Raw genomic sequence first — 20244 nt, forward strand, 5'->3', positions numbered from 1 at the left:
TAAATTATTTTGAACTTTTTTCCCTTCTCAATAAAAATTTGATGTCTAAATTTTTATAAAAAAAAGAAAAATTTTAAAAATAAGTTACAAAACTATATTTTACCTGCGCCTTAAAATGCATGTCGATCGGTGTGAAAAAACGGTAAAGAGACCGGATTTAATTTATAACAGCAATCACAGTACAACGTAAGAGAACTGAAACATGAACAGAAACCAACTTAAAGCATTACACAGTACCAGACGACACTCAGATTTGAGCATTTTTACTCAAAACTTATTGTTATACCAATATATTCCTTTGTTCTTCTCATCTTCCTCAACGTAGACACAATCTTTCAGAGTAGTCCACAGTGACTTATAGAATGGGGTAAAATCATACTGATAGTAGTCTCCCAACACTGGTTTAAATGCTTTGGTGGCTTCCACTGCATGGTAGTGTGGCATCTTCGGGAAGAGATGGTGCGCTACGTGAGTATTCGGTTGCTGATGAAACACCGTGTTGAGAATTCCGAAATCTCTGTCAATGGTGGCCATGGATCCCTTTAGCCATTCCCACTCGGAGTGATCATAGTAAGGTACGAGAGGGTTCGTGTGTTGAAGTACTGCAACTATGATAAGCATAGCGTTTGTGAAAAGGTAAGGTCCTCCGTAGATGAAAGCAGCCCATGCGAACCCTTTCAACATAGCAGCTTTGTATACTGCATAGATGACTGCAAAACATCCAGCATCCGAAAGTAAGACGAGAGCCCGTTGTCTTGATGAAAACATGGGACTGTATGGGTCAAAATGGGAGGCAAATCGGTCATAAGTTCGACCACGGAAGTTGACAAGCAAGTATAGAGGCACCGCTACAACCAAAACTAAGGCAATAACGAAAAGTCTTGCGACAGGATTACTGAGGTATTTAAACACGAATGAAACTTGAGACTTTAGAAGAGGGATATCAAACTCTTCTTCTTCTAGGGATCCAGTTCGCGAGTGGTGGCGATGGTGACTGAATTTGAAAGAGAAGTAAGGAAAGAGGACGACAGAGTGGGTGATGAATCCGACTGTGTCGTCGAGCCATTGGTACTCACTGAAAGCGTTGTGTCCGCATTCGTGACCTATGACCCAAAATCGAGCTAGAATCAGACCTTGAAGCACCGAATATATAATCCCGGCTGTAACAAGATATAATTTAGAAGACTGAAAGAATTCAGAAGCTAAGATATAGTTTGCGGCGATGTGGTAAAGAGAAAATAAGATGATGACATCGAAGACAAGGTATGACAAAGAGCGAATCGCCGAACGCTCAAAGCAATGAGGCGGAACTGCTTTCTTAACATCGCTTAGAGTGAAGGGAGGTTTCACGTAAGGAGATCTCGAAGCTCTTTTCACGGGAGGATTCGATTTTTGTACCATGTTTCTCTGCGAAGATTGAAGAAGATAGTAATTAGTTAAAACGTTTACTTGATTTGATAACAACTTAAAAAACAGTAAATTTATGAGAATCGCAGAAGAGTACCTTGGCTTGGATGCACCTCTGAGAATTTTGTTGTGACAATTGCATAGGAAGCAGTAGGTACATATAGGCAGATCAAAATTACCAACTCCAGTCCTGATTGGCTGATTAAAATAGAGGTCAGGTGTCTAGCTAGGTTGTCATATGTGTTCTGGACGCCCCCTCACGATGTTACATTCTCTTTTCATTCTTCTCTTTCCTAGTTTAATAATCCTTTTCAAAATATGTGCTCCCTTCGTCTTATTTTATCTCATTACATATATAATAAAAAAATCTTTTTCGATGTCCTAAAAAAAACTATCTTTTATATAATATTTATTTAAGATATTCGTTATAATCACACGTTCATAAATTACCTCGATCGCTAACTCTTTTACATGATTAAGGTTAAGTTAGATATTCATTTTCCTAAAAATCGTATCAATCATCAATATACTTATATAAAGGAGAAGCGAGGCGTGTGTAGGTGGCACATCTCATATCGCTCCGTTCTATTTTTCTAATTTTCTGCAATTTTTAGATGAAAAATACCAAAAATTAGAACTACTTTTTTTAGTTTCGGATTTATTAGAAGCAAGTTTTAGAATCTGATTTTGTTTCAGATTTTCAGATTATTTATGGAATATAGTAGTTTGAAAGTTTTAATTTGATTTTATTTCTATATAATCTGATTTTGTTTCAGATTATTTATGGAATATAGTAGCTTGAAAGTTTTAATTTGATTTTGTTTCTATATAAAGGAGGAGCGAGGGGTGTGTAGGTGTCGCCTCTCACATCGCTCCGTTTTATTTTTCTAATTTTCTGAAATTTTCAGATGAAAAATATCAAAAATTAGAACTGCTTTTTTTAGTTTCGGATATATTAGAAGCAAGTTTCAGAATCTGATTTTGTTTCAAATTATTTATGGAATATAGCTGCTTGAAAGTTTTAATCTGATTTTGTTTCAGATTATTTAATTATGAGAAAGAGTAGCACACAAGTCTCTCTCTGCACCTATAAATACCCCTGTAGGTTGTAGGGCTTTGGATCATCTTAACACAACCTTCTCTCTCGGTATCACAACCCTAACTCTCTCTGGTGATAGTTCTATTGCTCGATTTCTAACTCGGTGTTGCCGTTCTTCTGGTGAAGGCTGTTTATACAGTATTAAAAAAAATAAAGGTTGTTGTAAGCAAAGGTAGTTATCTACGTGGGAGTCGACAAATCCAAACACGGGAGAAGAATATAGTCTTGACATGATATTGATGGATGATATCAATAAATTAACTATTAGTGATGTATGTTTGTTTGTTATTCTTTTATAAAATTTGTTTTGTTCATCGGACATGTTTGTTGTTGTTAATTTTTTATATGATTTACTTTGCATACAAGAAAATATTATTCATGCATTATCTGTTTGCTCAGTTCAAACAACTTTTAAGTGAAGACTGTTCATACAGTATTAAAAAATAAAGGTTGTTGCAAGTAAGGGTAGTTATAGACCGCTATCGCACGGATTTAAGTTAGATGTTTTTGTGCACAATCAATCCAAAAAAATTGGAGGAAGGTGATAATGTAAGAACATGATTACTTTTAAAAAAAACACAAATAAAATTAAGATTTGTCGTGCTTTAAATTGTTAATTACGTGTAGAAATTTATTTTCATATTTTCAACATGAATTATAGGCCACAAAATATATTAATATATTTTTTATATACAGCCACAAAATTATTGCATTCTACAAATATTAATATTAGATCGTTAATATAATTTTTATAGGCCGCCGCAACGCGCGGCTTCTCAACTAGTTAAAAAAGTTGACAAAAACCAACAGGTAAAAGAAGACGAGGCCAATCTGAAGAATTTAAAGGCCGATGCAAAATGATCCAACAGGCTTTTCTTCAAAATATTATTAAAAATAGTAAAACGAAAACTAACTTTTCTTGAAGTTTGAACTTAAATGCATCTGACCACGACTAGCAAACATCATTTTGCCCCGTTCAAGCACTACAAAATCATGAAACTGTCAGAATATACAAACTCTATATATTGTTGAAAGAATACAATCAAGAATATTTTAACGATTAACTTTGTTCATTAACTACTCCCTCCGTCTCAATTTATATGACCCTTATTTTTTTTGGGACGTCTCAAAAAAAATAATCCATCATATTTACTATTTTTGAACACTACTTTTCACTATTACATCCACTACTTTCTTCCACTATTTCAATTCTATAATAATATAAACACTATTATATCCACTACCTTCCTCCACTATCTCAAATTATTATTAAATATTGATAGGTCCCATCATTTTACCTACTCTTCAACTAAACTTACTATTTTTTTTTAATCTCTGTAAGAGTCAAACCGGCTCACTCAATATGGGACGGATGGAGTATAATTGAGACTTTGATAAACTCACTGTAATATTAAAGAAACTAGATGGTACAAGATTCTGCGATGAAACTAGTTGGAAAGATTTAGGTATTCTTAGATTACTTTGAAAGAGTTAACCGCTTTATTTCAAATGCAAAGAGTACTTTGTCCAACTTTCTTTCCTTCACAGATTAACAATGCAAGGAGAATTGATAATATCACGAGAACACAAAATTGATAACACTATCTTACACATATATATTTTTTTTGGAAAAATTTTTAAAACTGAATTCCGGGTATGGAATATCCTACTAGACCCAATATCAATGTATTTTATATATAATTAAACTTGTATTTAAATATAAATGTTCACATTATCAAGTCCGGTATAATCAGAACCACCTAAAATAGAATATAATATTATAATAATTGATAAAAAAAATTTGTGACAAATATACATATAAAAAAAGGTTATTATTAATATTTAGAACAAAACTAATGTAAAGACTTAATATCTGTAATCATCTTCCATAATTTTTTAATTCCACGTGTTTGTTAAAAATAGGCAATTAAATTGCATGTTATCATCTTGTTACCCTAATTTCATAGTTTAGTCCCCCACTTGTTACTAGCTCCAGTAGCTTCCGTGCACTTATATAGGCAATTTATTTATTTATTTAGAATGGACCCGGATATATCTTATAAATATAAGTTTAGTTAACCACTTAGATTGTCCTTTCTCATGACCCCTTCTCTAAATACCTCGTTACATGTTAAGATCATTTCTAAAGTAGTATAGTATATAAATATTTAACAGATCGACCAAATCTGTATGCACATGGTGTAAAAATATATTTTATAAATTAATAAATATATATTACAGTAAAAATCTCATTTAAATAAAATGCAAATTACGAAGATTTAAGCAAAATTATATAGTGGACATATATAAAGCTTGTCGGAATGGTTTGAGGCACATGAGTCCATGACCTTGACCGGCGGTTTTCCTATAATTATTCAACTAACGCATTTGTTTATATAAGAATATCTTTTGCATTTTAATACAAATTAATTAATAAACAAAAAAAGATGCTTTAATAGTAATTATATATCATGCGATTTCGATGCATGGTTAATTATTAAACTGTCGACTAACTTAGAATTATGCATTTCTGTCAACAGCAGAATAATAAAAAATTGCAATTATGAATTGTTTTGTTCTAATCGATATGCATGCTTCGAATAAATTATCAGTCGCCCTCATCTTGGACCTTTGTTTTTGTTTGCATGTGTCCAAGGGGAATAAACATTATTCTCAGAATTGAATACGAGTACAATACTACACTCACGTTTTCCCAGCTGGGCAGTTGAAACCAGCTTGAACAGATCCGCAGAAACTAAATTTTATTTAGTAAACAGAGGCGGTAATTCAAACTTCTGCGACTTCCGCCCCTATTATAATCTGCATCAAAAGCATAGGTTAAATTTTTAAATAGATTATTATAATTTGTAGAGTTAATTATAGTTTGTAACCTCTAAGTTTGCTCCAAACGCAGTTAGTACATGAACTTTAAAACGTGACAATATGCACCGTAAATTTAACATTCTCGTCATCTCGTGCAAGTTGTAACCCCTAGTCACTATTTTGTCCAACTCTGCCGTTAACTTTAACTGTTTGAGAGATAGCAGTGTGTATATTAGTTTCTAACAGCTACTTTACACCTTGTGACCCCTCAAACTTTATGTATTATATTTTGAAATTATTACTGAACACACACAATGATGTAAAAAAAATTAAAATAATTTTTAAAATATGTATTTATTTTAAAATTTTAAAATAAGTTACATCGTTTATGTAAAAAATAAATAAATTTTTAGATTCTAAATCTAGATATATGTTTTAAAAATTATTTTAAATTTTTTACATCGTTGTGTGTGTTCAGAAATAATTTCAAAATATAATACATGATTTTTGAGGGGTCACAGGGGGTAAAGTAGCTATTAAAAACTAATATACACACTGTTATCTATCAAACAGTTAAAGTTAACGGCAGATTTGGACGGAATAGTGACTAGGGGTTACAACTTGCACCAGAATGTTAAGTGTAAGATGCATATTGGCACGTTCTAAAGTTCAGGTACTAAACTGCGTTTGGAGCAAACCTAAGGGTTACAAACTGTAATTAACTTTAATTTGTAACTCTTAAGTTTGGTTCATTGACAAATGAGTACCAATATTTTAAAACGTAATTTTTGACAATCCAAAATTCATATTGTGTTGCAGTTTGTAACTCTTCCGTTAATTTTTTTTATTAAAGTTAGATAGAGATGTTAGTTCAAAGACGTTTTCGTACTTAGATAATGTAGTTTTTTATTTTTATCAAAAAAATTATCTAAATATGATTATAAATATTAAATGAGAAATTTATTTATGGTTTAACACTAGTATACGTAATTTATAGTTTACATTTGTTTTTTGAAATTTATTGATATGTACAAAAATTATTTATTTTATCAAGCACACATTTATCTTTTATATAAGCTTGTCGTCGTAGAAACAAGAAAGAAGTAATTAAATTATTTTTATTTATAAATATCTTTACCAATTTTGTATATGCCAAATTCTGGCCAACACCAGGGTCGGGAGAATTTTATTTGACGGAAAAGGTCCGCTATATTCGGTTGGGTCGATTAAATACTAACACATCATCAATAAGTAAGGCGGTTTGTTTGGTTTGGAAGAATTCACATCACCAAATTTTATAACTGCAGTCATAGTACAACGCGAGTAAATTAAAAACATGATCGAAACCAAGTAAAAGCATTACAAACTCCCGGGAAGTAAAATTTTAACCGCTATTTTGTTTAGTCAAATAGCTCACACAGTGCCTGACGCTCAAAACTTATTGTTATACCAGTATACTCCTTTGTTCTTCTCATCTTCCTCGACGTAGACGCAATCATTAAGAGTAGTCCACAGTGACTTATAGAATGGGGTAAAATCATACTGATAGTAGTCCCCCAATATTGGCTTAAATGCTTTGGTGGCTTCCACTGCATGGTAATGTGGCATTTTGGGGAAGAGATGGTGCGCTACGTGAGTATTCGGTTGCTGATGAAACACCGTGTTGAGAATTCCGAAATCTCTATCAATGGTAGCCATGGATCCCTTTAGCCATTCCCACTCGGAGTGATCATAGTAAGGTACCAGAGGGTTCGTGTGTTGAAGTACGGCCACTATGATAAGCATGGCGTTTGTGAAAAGGTATGGTCCTCCGTAGATGAAAGCGGCCGATGCGAACCCTTTTAACATAGCAAGTTTGTAAACTGCATAGATCACGGCAAAACATCCAGCATCGGAAAGCAAGACTTGCGCGCGTTGTTTTCGTGAAAACATTGGACTGTATGGATCAAAATGTGAGGCAAATCGATCGTAAGTGCGACCACGGAAGTTGACAAGCAAGTATAGAGGCACCGCAACAACTAAAACCAAGGCAATAACCAATACTCTTGCTACTGGATTTTTGAGGTATTTAAAGATGAATGAAACTTGAGACTTAAGCAGCGGGACATCAAATTCCTCTTCTTCTAGGGATCCGGTTCTCGAGTGGTGGCGATGGTGGCTGTACTTGAATGAAAAGTAAGGAAACAGGACGACAGAGTGGGTGATGAATCCCACTGTGTCGTCGAGCCATTGGTACTCACTGAAAGCGTTGTGTCCGCATTCATGACCTATGACCCAAAATCGGGCTAGAATCAGACCTTGAAGCACCGAATATATAATCCCGGCTGTAACAAGATATAATTTAGAAGACTGAACCAATTCAGAGGTTAAGATATAGTTTGCGGCGATGTGGTAAAGAGAGAATAAGATGATGACATCGAAGACAAGGTATGACAAAGAGCGAATAGCCGAACGCTCAAAGCAATGAGGCGGAACTGCTTTCTTAACATCGCTTAGAGTGAAGGGAGGTTTGACGTGAGGAGATCTTGATGCTCTTTTCACGGGAGAATTCGATTTTTGTTCCATATTTATCTGCAAAAATTGAATTAGCTGTAATTAAGTAATCACATTCCGATAATCAGATAAATAAACATTTTGAAAGCATAAATAATTAGCTATCACTAAGAAATGTACCTTGCTGCAGTGTCTTGACTCGGAATTGTTGTGGTTAATATATTTGAAATCGGCTTGTATATATAGGCACATTAAAATTACCTACCACTTTCCTGATAGGCTGCATATATTATGGCTAAGGTCTAAGGATGTCAATGTTACATGCATCTTCTGGACGCCGCCATTAAAAAGCAAAGCTGCATACAAGAACATCTGATACAAATAAGTACCGTAACCTTTTTTATATTTCTTGAATGTCATGCAAGTTGAATATTGTTTTGTTAACCTAGTTTCATAATTTGATCAGCCTGTTTTTCATAATATTTTAGTTCCCCACTTGGTTCACTAGCTCGCATTGTGACGGTGAGTAGTATTATCTGTAATTGCAATCTCTTAGAAACCAAAGTATACATCATACCACTGACTTTGTCCTTTTTAATAATCTCTTCCCATTATTTCCCAATGAACAGTAAGATATAATATATATTCCTATATAAAAGTTAAAATAATGTGTATTTTTTGATTTTAAGGATTGAATCTTTATGTTTTTCACAAATTGTTATTTATATTTTTCATGCTAAAAACTAGTTTATAGTTTATTATGTCAAGTGACAATTACACAGTATATATCATATAGAGAATTCGGAATATAATGTGTGTGTATATGTATATATTTATTTATTGATGAAACATAAAGCTGGGTGTAGGACTAGGCAGCTTAAGCGCCTCCGATCCAAAAATTATAAATTTTTTATAATAAATATAAAAATTATACGCGTCAGAAAGAATTAGTTAATGTTTACAGATGGGTTTTAACACGTATAATCTTATATTTGATATTAAAAATTATCAATATTTGAAAAATATTTTATCTAAATTTTTTTTTATCAAACTTTTTATCCGCCCTTGCTGGATGCCGTGGTATCAATTGTCAAATGTCAAAGGCACCTTACGGTCCTTACCTGTTCCTATAGCTACATTCTTTTGTCTAGGCATACTTTGATCAGTATTTTAATGCAAAAAACCAGAGAATAATAATTCACACATCACTGAATGCTTTAATAATAGTCATCATCCATCCGATATTGATGGCTAATTAAACTGTCGTCTAACTCGCAAGTGTGCATTTCTGTTGACAACAGAAGAAAATGACAATCATAAGTGGTTTTGTTGAAATCTATATGCGTTAGATAGTAGAAGAAAATGACAATCATGAATGACTTTGTTGAATATCTATATATTTTTAGAAAAATTAGCTTGCCATCGTATTAGACTTCTGTTTTGATTTATAGCTATAAAGAAAAGAATTTAAGCATTGAATATGTGTAGAGTAACTTGCACGCTTTTCTGGCTCAAAAAGGTGTTAACAAGAGCTTCATCAAATTTTTTCAAAAAAAAAGAGAGCTTCATCAAATTTAAAATATTAATATTAGTATGGGAATTCAGAAAAAGTTATTTATCATTTAAAATAATGAAATAAATTATAAATAATATGATGGTCATGATTTAGAAGTTATTAAAAAATAACCTATAAGTTATTTAAGTATTTAAATAATTTTTGTTAATTTAAACGCTAGATCGAAACATAAAAAAACTAGTTTTTTCTGTTTTCTAATTCTTCCCACATAATTTTTGTAAGTGTTTTTATTTTTTATTTTATACAAATGCGTCAAGAAAAACGAAAATGAACTCAAATAAAAGAAAAATGAATCTACTTTTTTGCGCAAACAAATTATAAAAAACCGACTTCTCTTGGGGAAAAAAAAAGCACGCCGGATGCCCAAACATGCCCGTACTGATGCGTCAATAAATTAAACAAGGTGATATGAGGCCAGAATTAAGATGACATGGAAGTACAGTGTCAACTAAAAATATTTATTATTCAAATCTATCAGGTTTCTTCTGATAATCTGATTATTTATAAACATTTATATATATTATATATTTTATTTCAAAAATAAACTCTCGTATTGATTTCAAAGATTTACTTAAATTGATACTGCATATTTTACTTAAATAATATAAAGCTTAATGATCTTTTGGCCCTCGAAGTATGGGTGGAAGTTCCGATGCGGTCTCGAAGTTTAAAAACGTACCTTTCGACCCTCAAAGTATCTTTGTCGTACCTTTTAGCCCCTTTTAAAGATACCGGTATAAATCGGAGGATAAACTTGACAATTTATATTCGGGGTAAAGTTTGGGCGTACCTTTTAACCCTTAAAGTATACATCTCATTCCTTTTAACCCCTAAAGAATATATAAAATACATTAGATGTTCCTTTTAACCCTTAATGTTTAATGCCCCTTTTAACCCTCACGTGTGAAATGTCAACTTTGTCCACCCCGTTATATACTGGTATACGCCGTAAAGGCTAAAAGGTACGACAAATATACTTTGAGGATCGAAAGATACGTTTTTAAATTTCGTGGCCGCATCGAAATTTTCATCCAAACTTCAAGTGTTAAAAGGTTATTAAGCCATAATATAATGACACTAGTTCAATCCTTTACGTATAGATTAAAAGTGACTACAATATCCCGGCAAAAAAAATGTGACTGCAGTATAAGTTAATACATAAAGTTCAAAACCCAAATAATAAATCTATGTACATCATTAACGAGAAAGAGTAATATTAGAACCGCGATCCTGACCCAGAGGCAAGCAATACGTACTTAATATTATACGAAACATTGTAACATAGAGTGCGCATGAAATGGCTTTCATGCCTGAGATCCCACTTCATATATTGTGCGATGCTTAGGGTAGTCATATGGACGCAATGTTCATGTAAATTTCTCGGATATAGCCCAAATAGAGGGTCTTTCATTAGTATATTCAGACTCGGCCCAATATTTGAGCCTAATATATATTTGAGCCCACGACAAACAAAGCCCATTCACAAAAGGCCCGGGACCATTAACAAAAAGATAAGCAGCTTCTGACAATGCCTAATTAGCTAGCTCCGTTTCTGTGTATTTGATCAAAGAACAGTGTTTATAACAATCATCATGATACAATACAGGTAACTAAAATTTTTCCAAAGAAATAAATATAATTATCACCATACAAGCTCCCTCACTAATTTTTAATTATTATTTTGTTTGTCAAAGGTGCCGAACTCTCAATGCTCAAAACTTGTTGTTGTACCAATATATCCCTTTGTTGTCTTCATCTTCCTCAACGTAGACACAGTCATTTATGGTGTTCCAAATTGACTTATAGAATGGAGTGAAATCATACTGATAGTACTCCCCAAGCACAGGTTTAAATGCCTTGGTGGCTTCCACCGCATGGTAATGTGGCATCTTCGGGAAGAGATGGTGCGCTACGTGAGTATTCGGCTGCTGATGAAACACCGTGTTGAGAAATCCGAAATCTCTATCGATGGTAGCCATGGATCCCTTCAGCCATTCCCACTCGGAGTGATCATAGTAAGGTACGAGAGGGTTCGTGTGTTGAAGTACGGCCACTATGATAAGCATGGCATTTGTGAATAGGTATGGTCCTCCGTAAATGAAAGCCACCCATGCGAATCCTTTTAGCAAAGCGAGTTTGTATAGTGTAAAGATCACGGCCAAACATCCAGCATCCGAAAGCAAGACGAGAGCGCGTTGCTTGCGTGAGAACATTGGGCTATACGGATCAAAATGGGAGGCGAATCGATCGTAAACTCGACCGCGGAAGTTGACAAGAAGGTACAGAGGCACCGCAACAGCTAGAACTGCAGCAACAACGAAGAATCGCGCTACAGGATTTTTGAGGTGTCTGAAGAGCAATGGAACTTGGGACTTGAGCAGCGGGATGTCAAATTCTTCTTCTTCGAGGGATCCGGTTCTCGAGTGGTGTCGATGGTGGCTGTACTTGAATGAAAAGTAAGGGAACAGAACGACAGAGTGGGTGACGAATCCCACTGTGTCGTCGAGCCATTTGTAGTCACTAAAAGCGTTGTGTCCGCATTCGTGACCTATGACCCAAAATCGGGCCAGGATACAGCCTTGTAGCACCGAATAAATAATCCCGGACATAAAAAGGTACAATTTCGATGATTGTACTAATTCGGAGGTTAAGATATAGTTTGCGGCGATGTGGTAAAGAGAGAATAAGATGATGACATCGAAGACAAGGTATGACAAAGAGCGAATGGCCGAACGCTCAAAGCAATGAGGCGGAACTGCTTTCTTAACATCGCTTAAAGTGAATGGAGGTTTTACGTGGGGAGATCTTGAGGCTCTTTTCACAGTAGAACTCATCTCTTGTTCAGTCTTCAATAGAATGCGCTTCTTAAAGGATGTGGATTATTGTTGTGATAATTGGAGAGGCGATGTGGCTGCTATATATAGGCATGTTAAGGCACCAACTCCTCTATCTAATTAGCTGAATGTGGAGAAAGTAATTTCCGAGAAAGCAAGATAAATTTAAATATGTTTAAGCCGTCATTAATCTAACATTTACTGGTAGTTTATGTCTATTGCTGTGGACTAAGAGATATGCTGCATTTAGGCTCCGCTGTTATTCAAATATGATTGCTCTAATATATGGGACCTACTCTTTGGTTTGTAGTTGAATAAGAGGAATGAGATAGACTAATAGTAGTGCAGTTACTGGAACGTTGGCCTAATTCTCTAACCTCATGCAATTGTGAGCTTCGACTAATAAAACGAGGGAAAACTATTACTCTCAGGACTTTAAGTGCTTTAATCCGGCGGCAGTTAAAAATTTTATTTTTTAATTATTTTTAATAAACAATTGTAAGTAAATTTTTTAATTCGTATAGTGTTTGTATTATATAAACTTTTTGTTTTTAAAATTTTTGAAATATAAATAATTTAAATAGACATTCAAAAACGAAAGTGTGTAAAAAAGATGATGGAACGTAGCGAGTATTACAATGGTGCAGTTACTTGAACGTTGGCCTAATTATAGCTCAGGCAATTGTGAACTTCGACCAATAATTGTATACAGAATTATATACATAATGACATGTGGGAGGTTTTAATTGAAATGGGCCTCCTGTATTCACATCAACCACCCCAGTTAAAACCCTCCCCCTCAATTGCCACATCATTATGTACAAGTTTTATGTACACAATTATGTGCACCTAGCACTACTCTAATAGTATACAGACGAGAGAACTGTTACATGAACATGGACCTTAAACAAATTTACCTCTTGATATTTAGTATATATTTATTTAAATTATAAATGAAATTTAGATTTCACTTAATTAACAAAAGTATAAACTATATTTAATAAATCAAATTCAAATCCGGCCTAAATTATTGTATTTCATTTTCAATGCATTTCATCTCAATCATTATTTTCACATTTTGTTTGATCATCATCTCATAATTTGGTTATCATTATCATCTGGGGTGTGGTTGTGATTTATCATTATCTTCTTTAGAATTTCAAAATTGTCTATATGCAACGTCTATTATTGTTAATGCCCTATTAACTTATATTTTATTCTTATATATATATATATATATATATATATATATATAAACTTTTTTTTTGTAAATATTAAATATTAAAAATCTCATAAATATTTAATTTTAAATATACCATATTCATAAAAAAGATTTCAAAATAAATCTTTACTTCTATATCTTGAACTTTTGGCATGCGCCCACTATGTTATCAATCAGTTTTTCAAGGTTGACTCTTAGATAAATTACTCTGTATTTTGTAATATACATAAATTACTTTAATATAGTGATGTGAGACTAATTTATTCAAAAATTTGAAGCATGAATATTAAGAGTATACTTAATGTTGATCTGCACCTGACCTTTATAATTTATATATATATTTTTTAAACTCGTTCTTACATTTATAAATATAAATATTATCGAAACATATATCAATCACTACATCTATTTACTTTCGAAAAACTTGCATGCATATTCTAAAAAGCATACACCCCAGTTGCAGCTGTTTAAAATAAATTATGGGATAAAATTATTCCAAAAACCAGTCCACGCTCCACGGAGTTCATCATCCACAAGCATCCCAATTCATTTTAATCATACTTGTATATATAAACTCAGAGTATAGTTCTACTGTATTTAAGTGTATATATCTAAAATATCAAGTATACCAAAGATTAGCACAGAAGTAGATGTAGAATGCAATTGAACTTTAACACATCTCCAAATTCTTTGATTATTGCAATAATTTATTATACTAATATACAAATTAAAGCTAGCTACTTTAGTGTCTAAAAATAGCATCAATGAATATAACTGTAAAACAAATCACAATACAGTGCAAGTAAAAGCTTCAAAAAAGAAGCAGCTATTTATGGGACAAGCTTCCAGGCCGACTTTACTCTCTGGTTTTTATTTTTTGCTAGTCAAGAAGCTCAAACACCATACACTTGATAATTCAACTTAAAACTTGTTGTTATACCAGTATATTCCTTTGTTCTGCGTATCTTCCTCAACGTAGACACAATCGTTTATGGTATTCCACAGTGACTTGTAGAATGGGGTGAAATCATACTGATAGTACTCGCCCAATATTGGCTTAAATGCTTTGGTGGCTTCCACTGCATGGTAATGCGGCATCTTCGGGAAGAGATGGTGAGCTACGTGAGTATTCGGCTGCTGATGAAACACCGTGTTGAGGAATCCGAAATCTCTGTCAATGGTAGCCATAGAGCCCTTTAGCCATTCCCACTCGGAGTGATCATAGTAAGGTACGAGAGGGTTCGTGTGTTGAAGTACGGCCACTATAATAAGCATGGCATTTGTGAATAGGTATGGTCCTCCGTAGATGAAAGCGACCCATGCGAATCCTTTTAGCAAAGCAAGTTTGTATAGTGCAAAGATCACGGCCAAACATCCAGCATCAGAGAGCAGGACTAGAGCGCGTTGCTTACGCGAAAACATTGGGCTATACGGATCAAAATGGGAGGCGAATCGATCATAAACTCGACCACGGAAGTTGACAAGAAGGTATAGAGGCACTGCAACAGCTAGAACAGCACCAACAACCAAGACTCTCGCTACTGGATTTTTGAGGTGTCGGAAAAGAAAGGGAACTTGGGACTTGAGCAGTGGGATATCAAATTCTTCTTCCTCGAGCGATCCAGTTCTCGAGTGGTGCCGATGGTGGCTGTACTTAAACGAAAAGTAAGGAAACAAGACTACCGAGTGTGTTATAAATCCAACTGTGTCGTCGAGCCACTGGTATTTGCTGAAAGCATTGTGTCCGCATTCATGACCTATGACCCAAAATCGGGCCAAGATACAGCCCTGAAGCAGCGCATAAACAATCCCAGAAGTAACAAGATACAATTTAGAAGACTGTACTAATTCGGATTTCAAGATATAGTTTGCGGCGATGTGGTAAAGAGAGAATAAGATGATGACATCGAAGACAAGGTACGACAAAGACCGAATTGCCGAACGCTCAAAACAGTGAGGCGGAACTGCTTTCTTAACATCACTTAAAGTGAACGGAGGTTTCACGTAGGGAGATCTCGAAGCTCTTTTAACCGTAGTATCCACCTTTTGTTCCATGTCTCTGCAATAAATATAGCAAAAACACAGTCAATTAACTGGAATTAAAACAGAAATCAACAGGAGCACGATCGGATAGCCCAAGTGGTGGGTTTATCAACCGTTGTCTTGATACACACATGTTCGATTCTGACTCAGATATTTATTTGCAAGGCATATAAGGCTAAATTGAAGAAATCAACGTAAGATTTAGAACTATTGAAGATTGTAAGTACCTTGCTACCATGATTGATTTGAGTTGTATACACTTGTTCAAAAGTATTAGTTGCAGTGGTACAAGTAAGTTGCAAATGTACAAGGAATCGGCTGGTATATATAGGCGCATCAAAGGCACCAACTGCCCTTCCTATGAAGGCTGTAATGAAAGTGATTATATTATCGATCCGTCATTATCGATTGTGTATCGTCGGCTAATGAGCTGCTGACTAACTGACAGATGCATGAATTTCTAAATTATTTAATTGTGGCCCCTCCATTATTCAAGTAAGCTTGTTAGAATATATTGGACTTCTTTTTTGGCGTGCAGTTGAAGTTTACGGTAAATTTTGTATGTACTAACAAATTTTACTTCATCATCTTCCACTTATTTGATCTTGGATATTTATGTATGAACGGTTTGAAGACAGTCTGGTACCGATCGCGACAGGAGACGAGCTTGAATTTTTCCAACAAAGTGGTTTGTTATCTCATTATTGATTTGTGCAGGAGCCGGTCAACATTTTTAGTGCAGTAGTGTAAGTTTATGCAACTGCTGATCGGTCTAACTTAAAAAATATAATTATTATTTATTACACTACACCATAAGTGCTCATATGCAACGCGTTTTGTAAAGTGTTGCACTCCTAGTGTTTCGTTAGCTCTGTCCTGGTGATCTTATGCAATACTCCCTCAGACAGTATTGCATTAGACATGTATGTTGTGTTGCGCGGCCACATTAGTGTTGCGAGGTGCAATATCATGCAACACTAGTGTTGCATTAAAGTTATTTTTTTTTTATAATTAGAAAAATTATATATATAATCAAGTATCGTACATAGAAATTTATATTCTGATATTTTTTACATAAAAACTTAACAAAGAAAAGTATAATATTTGACTTATTATATTAATATTTAATTTAAGTAGAAGTAAGTATTTCTCACGTATATATCATTTATAATTTAAATTAAAAATCTAAAATTAAATATATATATATATATATATATATATATATATAAATTATAATTTATAATTCATATCAGCTGGTGAAATGTTAAGCGGGTAAAACTCCGCCCAGCGAAATTTCAAACACACATACATTTCAAACAAACACCTACACCTCTCAGACAAACACTCTGGCCGCTCTCACCACTCACCTTAGTCGCGACCTCCATTTCCTGAACTCACCATCCAGTCCCGACCTCACAAACACTCTCACCTCTCTCACCTCACAATCGCGACCTCCATTTCAACATCTCACCTCACAGTCTTGACCTCACATGTCAAATTAGGGTTTTGGTGTTCTCGATTTGGAGATTTTTGCTCAGTTCTCAACATCACATCTCCATCACAACATCTCAGTTCTCGATTTGGGGAGTTGGGCATCTACAATTAAGTTTTTAGTGTTCTCGATTTAGGGATTTTGGTTTTCAACATCACTTTTCGGTTGGGGTTTTGGTTCTGAGTTCAATCCGTTCTTCAGGCTGGTAATTCCTGTTTTTTAATTAAGATACAGATTTGTATTTTTTTAGTTGATATTAGCTAGGTTGGGTGTTACATGTAATTTGCCTAGTGACTATGTAATTAGTGTTTTCTCAATTGACCACTGCGAATTAAGATTTTTGGGTTTGAATCAGTGAGAGAGTTCAATTACTTTATTTAGTATTGTTACTTTTTTTTTCAGGGGTTTGAGAGAGGGATTGCTGATGTGTGTTAAAAACTCTAAGCGTGGATTTCATTTTGCTGCTAATATCTCCAATCTGTGCACAACTGCTTAGGTGGTCATCATTCTTTCCCTCTTCTATCTGTGTGTTTTTTTGTTATGAATTAAGATTTGTTAAGTTTGTTATTATTTATCTAACAGAGTCTTTATTATGGTTGTTTAGGACTGTGTTTCTTGCTTTCACATCCTCATCTATGTTGTTTGTTTGTTCTTTTTTGATGTGGTCGATTTTGGATAAGTTGGAGGAAGTCAGCGACTGATTCTTGTAAAATGGAGCCAGTATAGTGTACTTAAGTCACTAGTTTTAGTATGGGGAGTGGCTTGAAAAGTGGTCTTGTGTAAAGTTTCTGAAACATCTGCCACACTCAGCAACGTTGGTGCTGTTGTACCTCCAGGAGGAGATTTTTCTGACCCTGTTACATCGGCCACACTCTGCATCCTTCAGGTATGAATTAAGTTGCTAATATATATATAATATATATGATGATTTGTCAATGGTTGGCAACTCTACTAGAGAGGATCTTAGTTGTTTTAATTATACCGAATAATGAGAGTTTTTGAAATATTCTATGTCGCGTGGTCTTATATTTTTTATCTTGGTTTATATTGATTTCAAATTTTATTTGAAGGCCTTTTGGGGTTTAGACAAAAAGTTGGCACAGAGGAAACATTTTCCTTCTGTCAACTGGCTCATATCCTATTGAAAGTATTCAATAGTGGATTTTCATTTTCAAACTTTAGTTCTGATATATATATAATCATGTTGCCAAGATAAATAAGGTAGAATTTGATGCTGCACAAGATATGTATCCATACTGGCAGGAAGAAGGTATGTGTTTTCTAGGTCAAATATGATATTCATTGAGTAGCTAGTGCCAGATTGCCAATTATATTTATACTCATGCATTGTATGAAGTCTGACCATCACCAGACCTGCATTGTATGTCGTTTAATATAACGATGCATTGTATGAAGTCTGACCATCACCAGACCTGCATTAGGTGAGAGACATACTATATTTATGAGAAAGAAGTTATTCTTCTCATTACTTGGCGGATTGTTATAACACGTCAAGTGTTCTGCCAAAAGTGTTCTTGCTTAGGCATTTTGTTATTATGCAGATCATGGGTTCAATTCTGTTTACTATACTCGGTCTAAGTTTTCTGATTTCAGGGGCTTTTGTAATTAGACAATTATGCATATATCACTGCCTCATCTACCATGCATCATCCCCAGAAGACTAACACAAAACCAAAAATAACAAGAAATATATCAAGTAAGTCTGACAACTCTGAAGATAGATCTTACGGCCAGTTATTTTAGTACTCTGAAATATTTTTTAATTTAATCTTGTCTAAATTGAGATACACTTGGTGGGATGCTGGTTAAATTATAATCCTTAATATCACCTGGTACATATGAAGAGCTTTAGATGCCTGTATTATGAAGCCCATTTCTTTCTGAGCTCTCTGGCTGCAGCTGGTTATAGTTTCAAATGCTAATTATCATAATTATTTATTATTAGACAAATTGTATTATAAAAAGGTGCAGTGTGTAAAAATCTGTTATTACGTTTCTTGTTGAATTAAAATTTCGGATCTTAAATCCTACTGCTGATTTGGGAAGATCTCTGTTGAAATTTCTCATTATAATCTATATTCTTAAACTTTATTTAATTTGAAAACTAAAAAAACAAGATGTTTTTGCCTTCCTAATATATACTGGGCACTGCCTATATGTTTATTCTAGTTTATTGATAATACTGCAAAGGCCATGTCACATATCAAATTTCAATTAAAAAGTAGAAATCTGATACTCTTTGTTTGGTCCATCTTTCGTAGCCAGACATTTACATCTTGTTTTTTTTCCAAATATTTCTGCTAAGAACCAAAGCTTTCAGCTGAGAATTGTTCTTTTGAAGAAGGTGGGTTTCTTTTGATAATGATTCTTGATTACAAATTACAATCAAGATGAGTTACTAACATTGTCTGAACTTGGCATTTGTGATTGATGGATTGATGTGCATTTGAACTCTTTCTTATTTTCAGTATCCTGGCAAAGCTTGACAAGGCAGAAAGGGTACTTTGCTTCAGAAGTGGAATGGCTTCTTTGGCTACTTCTTTGATACCATGAAGGAAATCGGTGCATCCTCAAAGTCATCTGTCTTTTTTGTCCCACATGGACCTGGTGTAATGAAAGACATAGCCTCACAAATCAGGGACGGTCTTTTCCAAGGCAATGCTGCTCAGTAGTGATATAGTATCTACAATGAGCATACGACATTGAGAAGTGATTTATGTAGATTTGAGACTAGGTTATTTTGTTGTTTACTTGCTTCATTAGGAATGGATTTATGAATGTACAAGGCAGATATTGTCAAAATTTTATGGAAAGTGTTGCATTTTACTTTTGTCAATGTTGCAAATATAAATAACCTAGTGTTGCATATTGAAATATATGGTGTTGCAAAAGATATGTGGGACCCACTAATTATTTTATAAAAATTTGGATCATGTGGGACCCATCCATGAAGTGGAAAGTGACTCATCAATGACGTGGCAAGTGGACCCAGCTGATGTGGCAAGTGGGACCCAGCTGACGTGGCAGATGAAGTGGGACCCACCTCTGCAATGTGTCCACCTTTAGGGGCAACACCAGTAGATGTTGCCTTTACAAAACAGTGGTGTTGCATTATAGGTATAAGGCAATACATTTTCGGTGTTGCATTACATAGCAATAAGCGTTGCCTTATAGGTCAAAGGCAAGGCTCGCATATGCAACGCTCAGAAAGTGTTGCATATCTCGATTTCGGGC

At 34.3% G+C, this 20244-nt stretch overlaps 4 protein-coding genes and 1 long non-coding RNA gene across 5 annotated transcripts; 1 reads left to right on the forward strand and 4 right to left on the reverse strand.

Annotated features, from left to right (window-relative positions):
- Positions 1-132: 132 nt before the first annotated feature.
- Positions 133-1631, reverse strand: LOC108222186 (delta(12)-fatty-acid desaturase FAD2-like). Its single transcript, XM_017396092.2, has 2 exons — positions 1505-1631; positions 133-1407 (listed from the first exon to the last, which is right to left on the reverse strand). Exons 1-2 carry the CDS (start codon positions 1565-1567, stop codon positions 268-270), a joined length of 1203 nt encoding a protein of 400 aa, XP_017251581.1. The 5' UTR covers positions 1568-1631; the 3' UTR covers positions 133-267.
- Positions 1632-6589: 4958 nt separating this feature from the next.
- Positions 6590-8161, reverse strand: LOC108221989 (delta(12) fatty acid desaturase FAD2-like). Its single transcript, XM_017395861.2, has 2 exons — positions 8003-8161; positions 6590-7900 (listed from the first exon to the last, which is right to left on the reverse strand). Exons 1-2 carry the CDS (start codon positions 8072-8074, stop codon positions 6761-6763), a joined length of 1212 nt encoding a protein of 403 aa, XP_017251350.1. The 5' UTR covers positions 8075-8161; the 3' UTR covers positions 6590-6760.
- A 2603-nt stretch (positions 8162-10764) lies between these two features.
- LOC108221821 (delta(12)-fatty-acid desaturase FAD2-like) lies at positions 10765-12298 on the reverse strand. The gene has a single exon (XM_017395675.2). It carries the CDS (start codon positions 12230-12232, stop codon positions 11111-11113), a length of 1122 nt encoding a protein of 373 aa, XP_017251164.1. The 5' UTR covers positions 12233-12298; the 3' UTR covers positions 10765-11110.
- A 1819-nt stretch (positions 12299-14117) lies between these two features.
- On the reverse strand, positions 14118-15881 carry LOC108220169 (delta(12)-fatty-acid desaturase FAD2-like). The gene is made up of 2 exons (XM_017393858.2): positions 15725-15881; positions 14118-15513 (listed from the first exon to the last, which is right to left on the reverse strand). The coding sequence occupies exons 1-2, from the start codon at positions 15832-15834 to the stop codon at positions 14376-14378; spliced, it is 1248 nt and encodes a 415-aa protein (XP_017249347.1). The 5' UTR covers positions 15835-15881; the 3' UTR covers positions 14118-14375.
- A 908-nt stretch (positions 15882-16789) lies between these two features.
- On the forward strand, positions 16790-20244 carry LOC108222365 (uncharacterized). Its single transcript, XR_010292029.1, has 4 exons — positions 16790-17194; positions 17392-17485; positions 17594-17875; positions 19479-20244. It is a non-coding gene; the product is annotated as an uncharacterized LOC108222365 (long non-coding RNA).

This window comes from Daucus carota, chromosome 5 (assembly GCF_001625215.2).
Source record: "Daucus carota subsp. sativus chromosome 5, DH1 v3.0, whole genome shotgun sequence".
In the NCBI taxonomy this organism is placed as follows: Eukaryota; Viridiplantae; Streptophyta; class Magnoliopsida; order Apiales; family Apiaceae; genus Daucus; species Daucus carota.

Excerpts from the sequence above, each read along its gene's own strand:
- LOC108221821 (XM_017395675.2), bottom strand. The coding sequence starts at position 12,232 with ATGAGTTCTACTGTGAAAAGAGCCTCAAGATCTCCCCACGTAAAACCT.
- LOC108220169 (XM_017393858.2), bottom strand. The coding sequence starts at position 15,834 with ATGCGCCTATATATACCAGCCGATTCCTTGTACATTTGCAACTTACTT. Across the intron at positions 15,514-15,724 it reads AAATCAATCATGGTAGCAAG|AGACATGGAACAAAAGGTGG; the intron begins GTACTTACAATC and ends TATTTATTGCAG.
- LOC108222186 (XM_017396092.2), bottom strand. The coding sequence starts at position 1,567 with ATGTACCTACTGCTTCCTATGCAATTGTCACAACAAAATTCTCAGAGG. Across the intron at positions 1,408-1,504 it reads AGAGGTGCATCCAAGCCAAG|AGAAACATGGTACAAAAATC; the intron begins GTACTCTTCTGC and ends CAATCTTCGCAG.
- LOC108221989 (XM_017395861.2), bottom strand. The coding sequence starts at position 8,074 with ATGTGCCTATATATACAAGCCGATTTCAAATATATTAACCACAACAAT. Across the intron at positions 7,901-8,002 it reads AGTCAAGACACTGCAGCAAG|ATAAATATGGAACAAAAATC; the intron begins GTACATTTCTTA and ends CAATTTTTGCAG.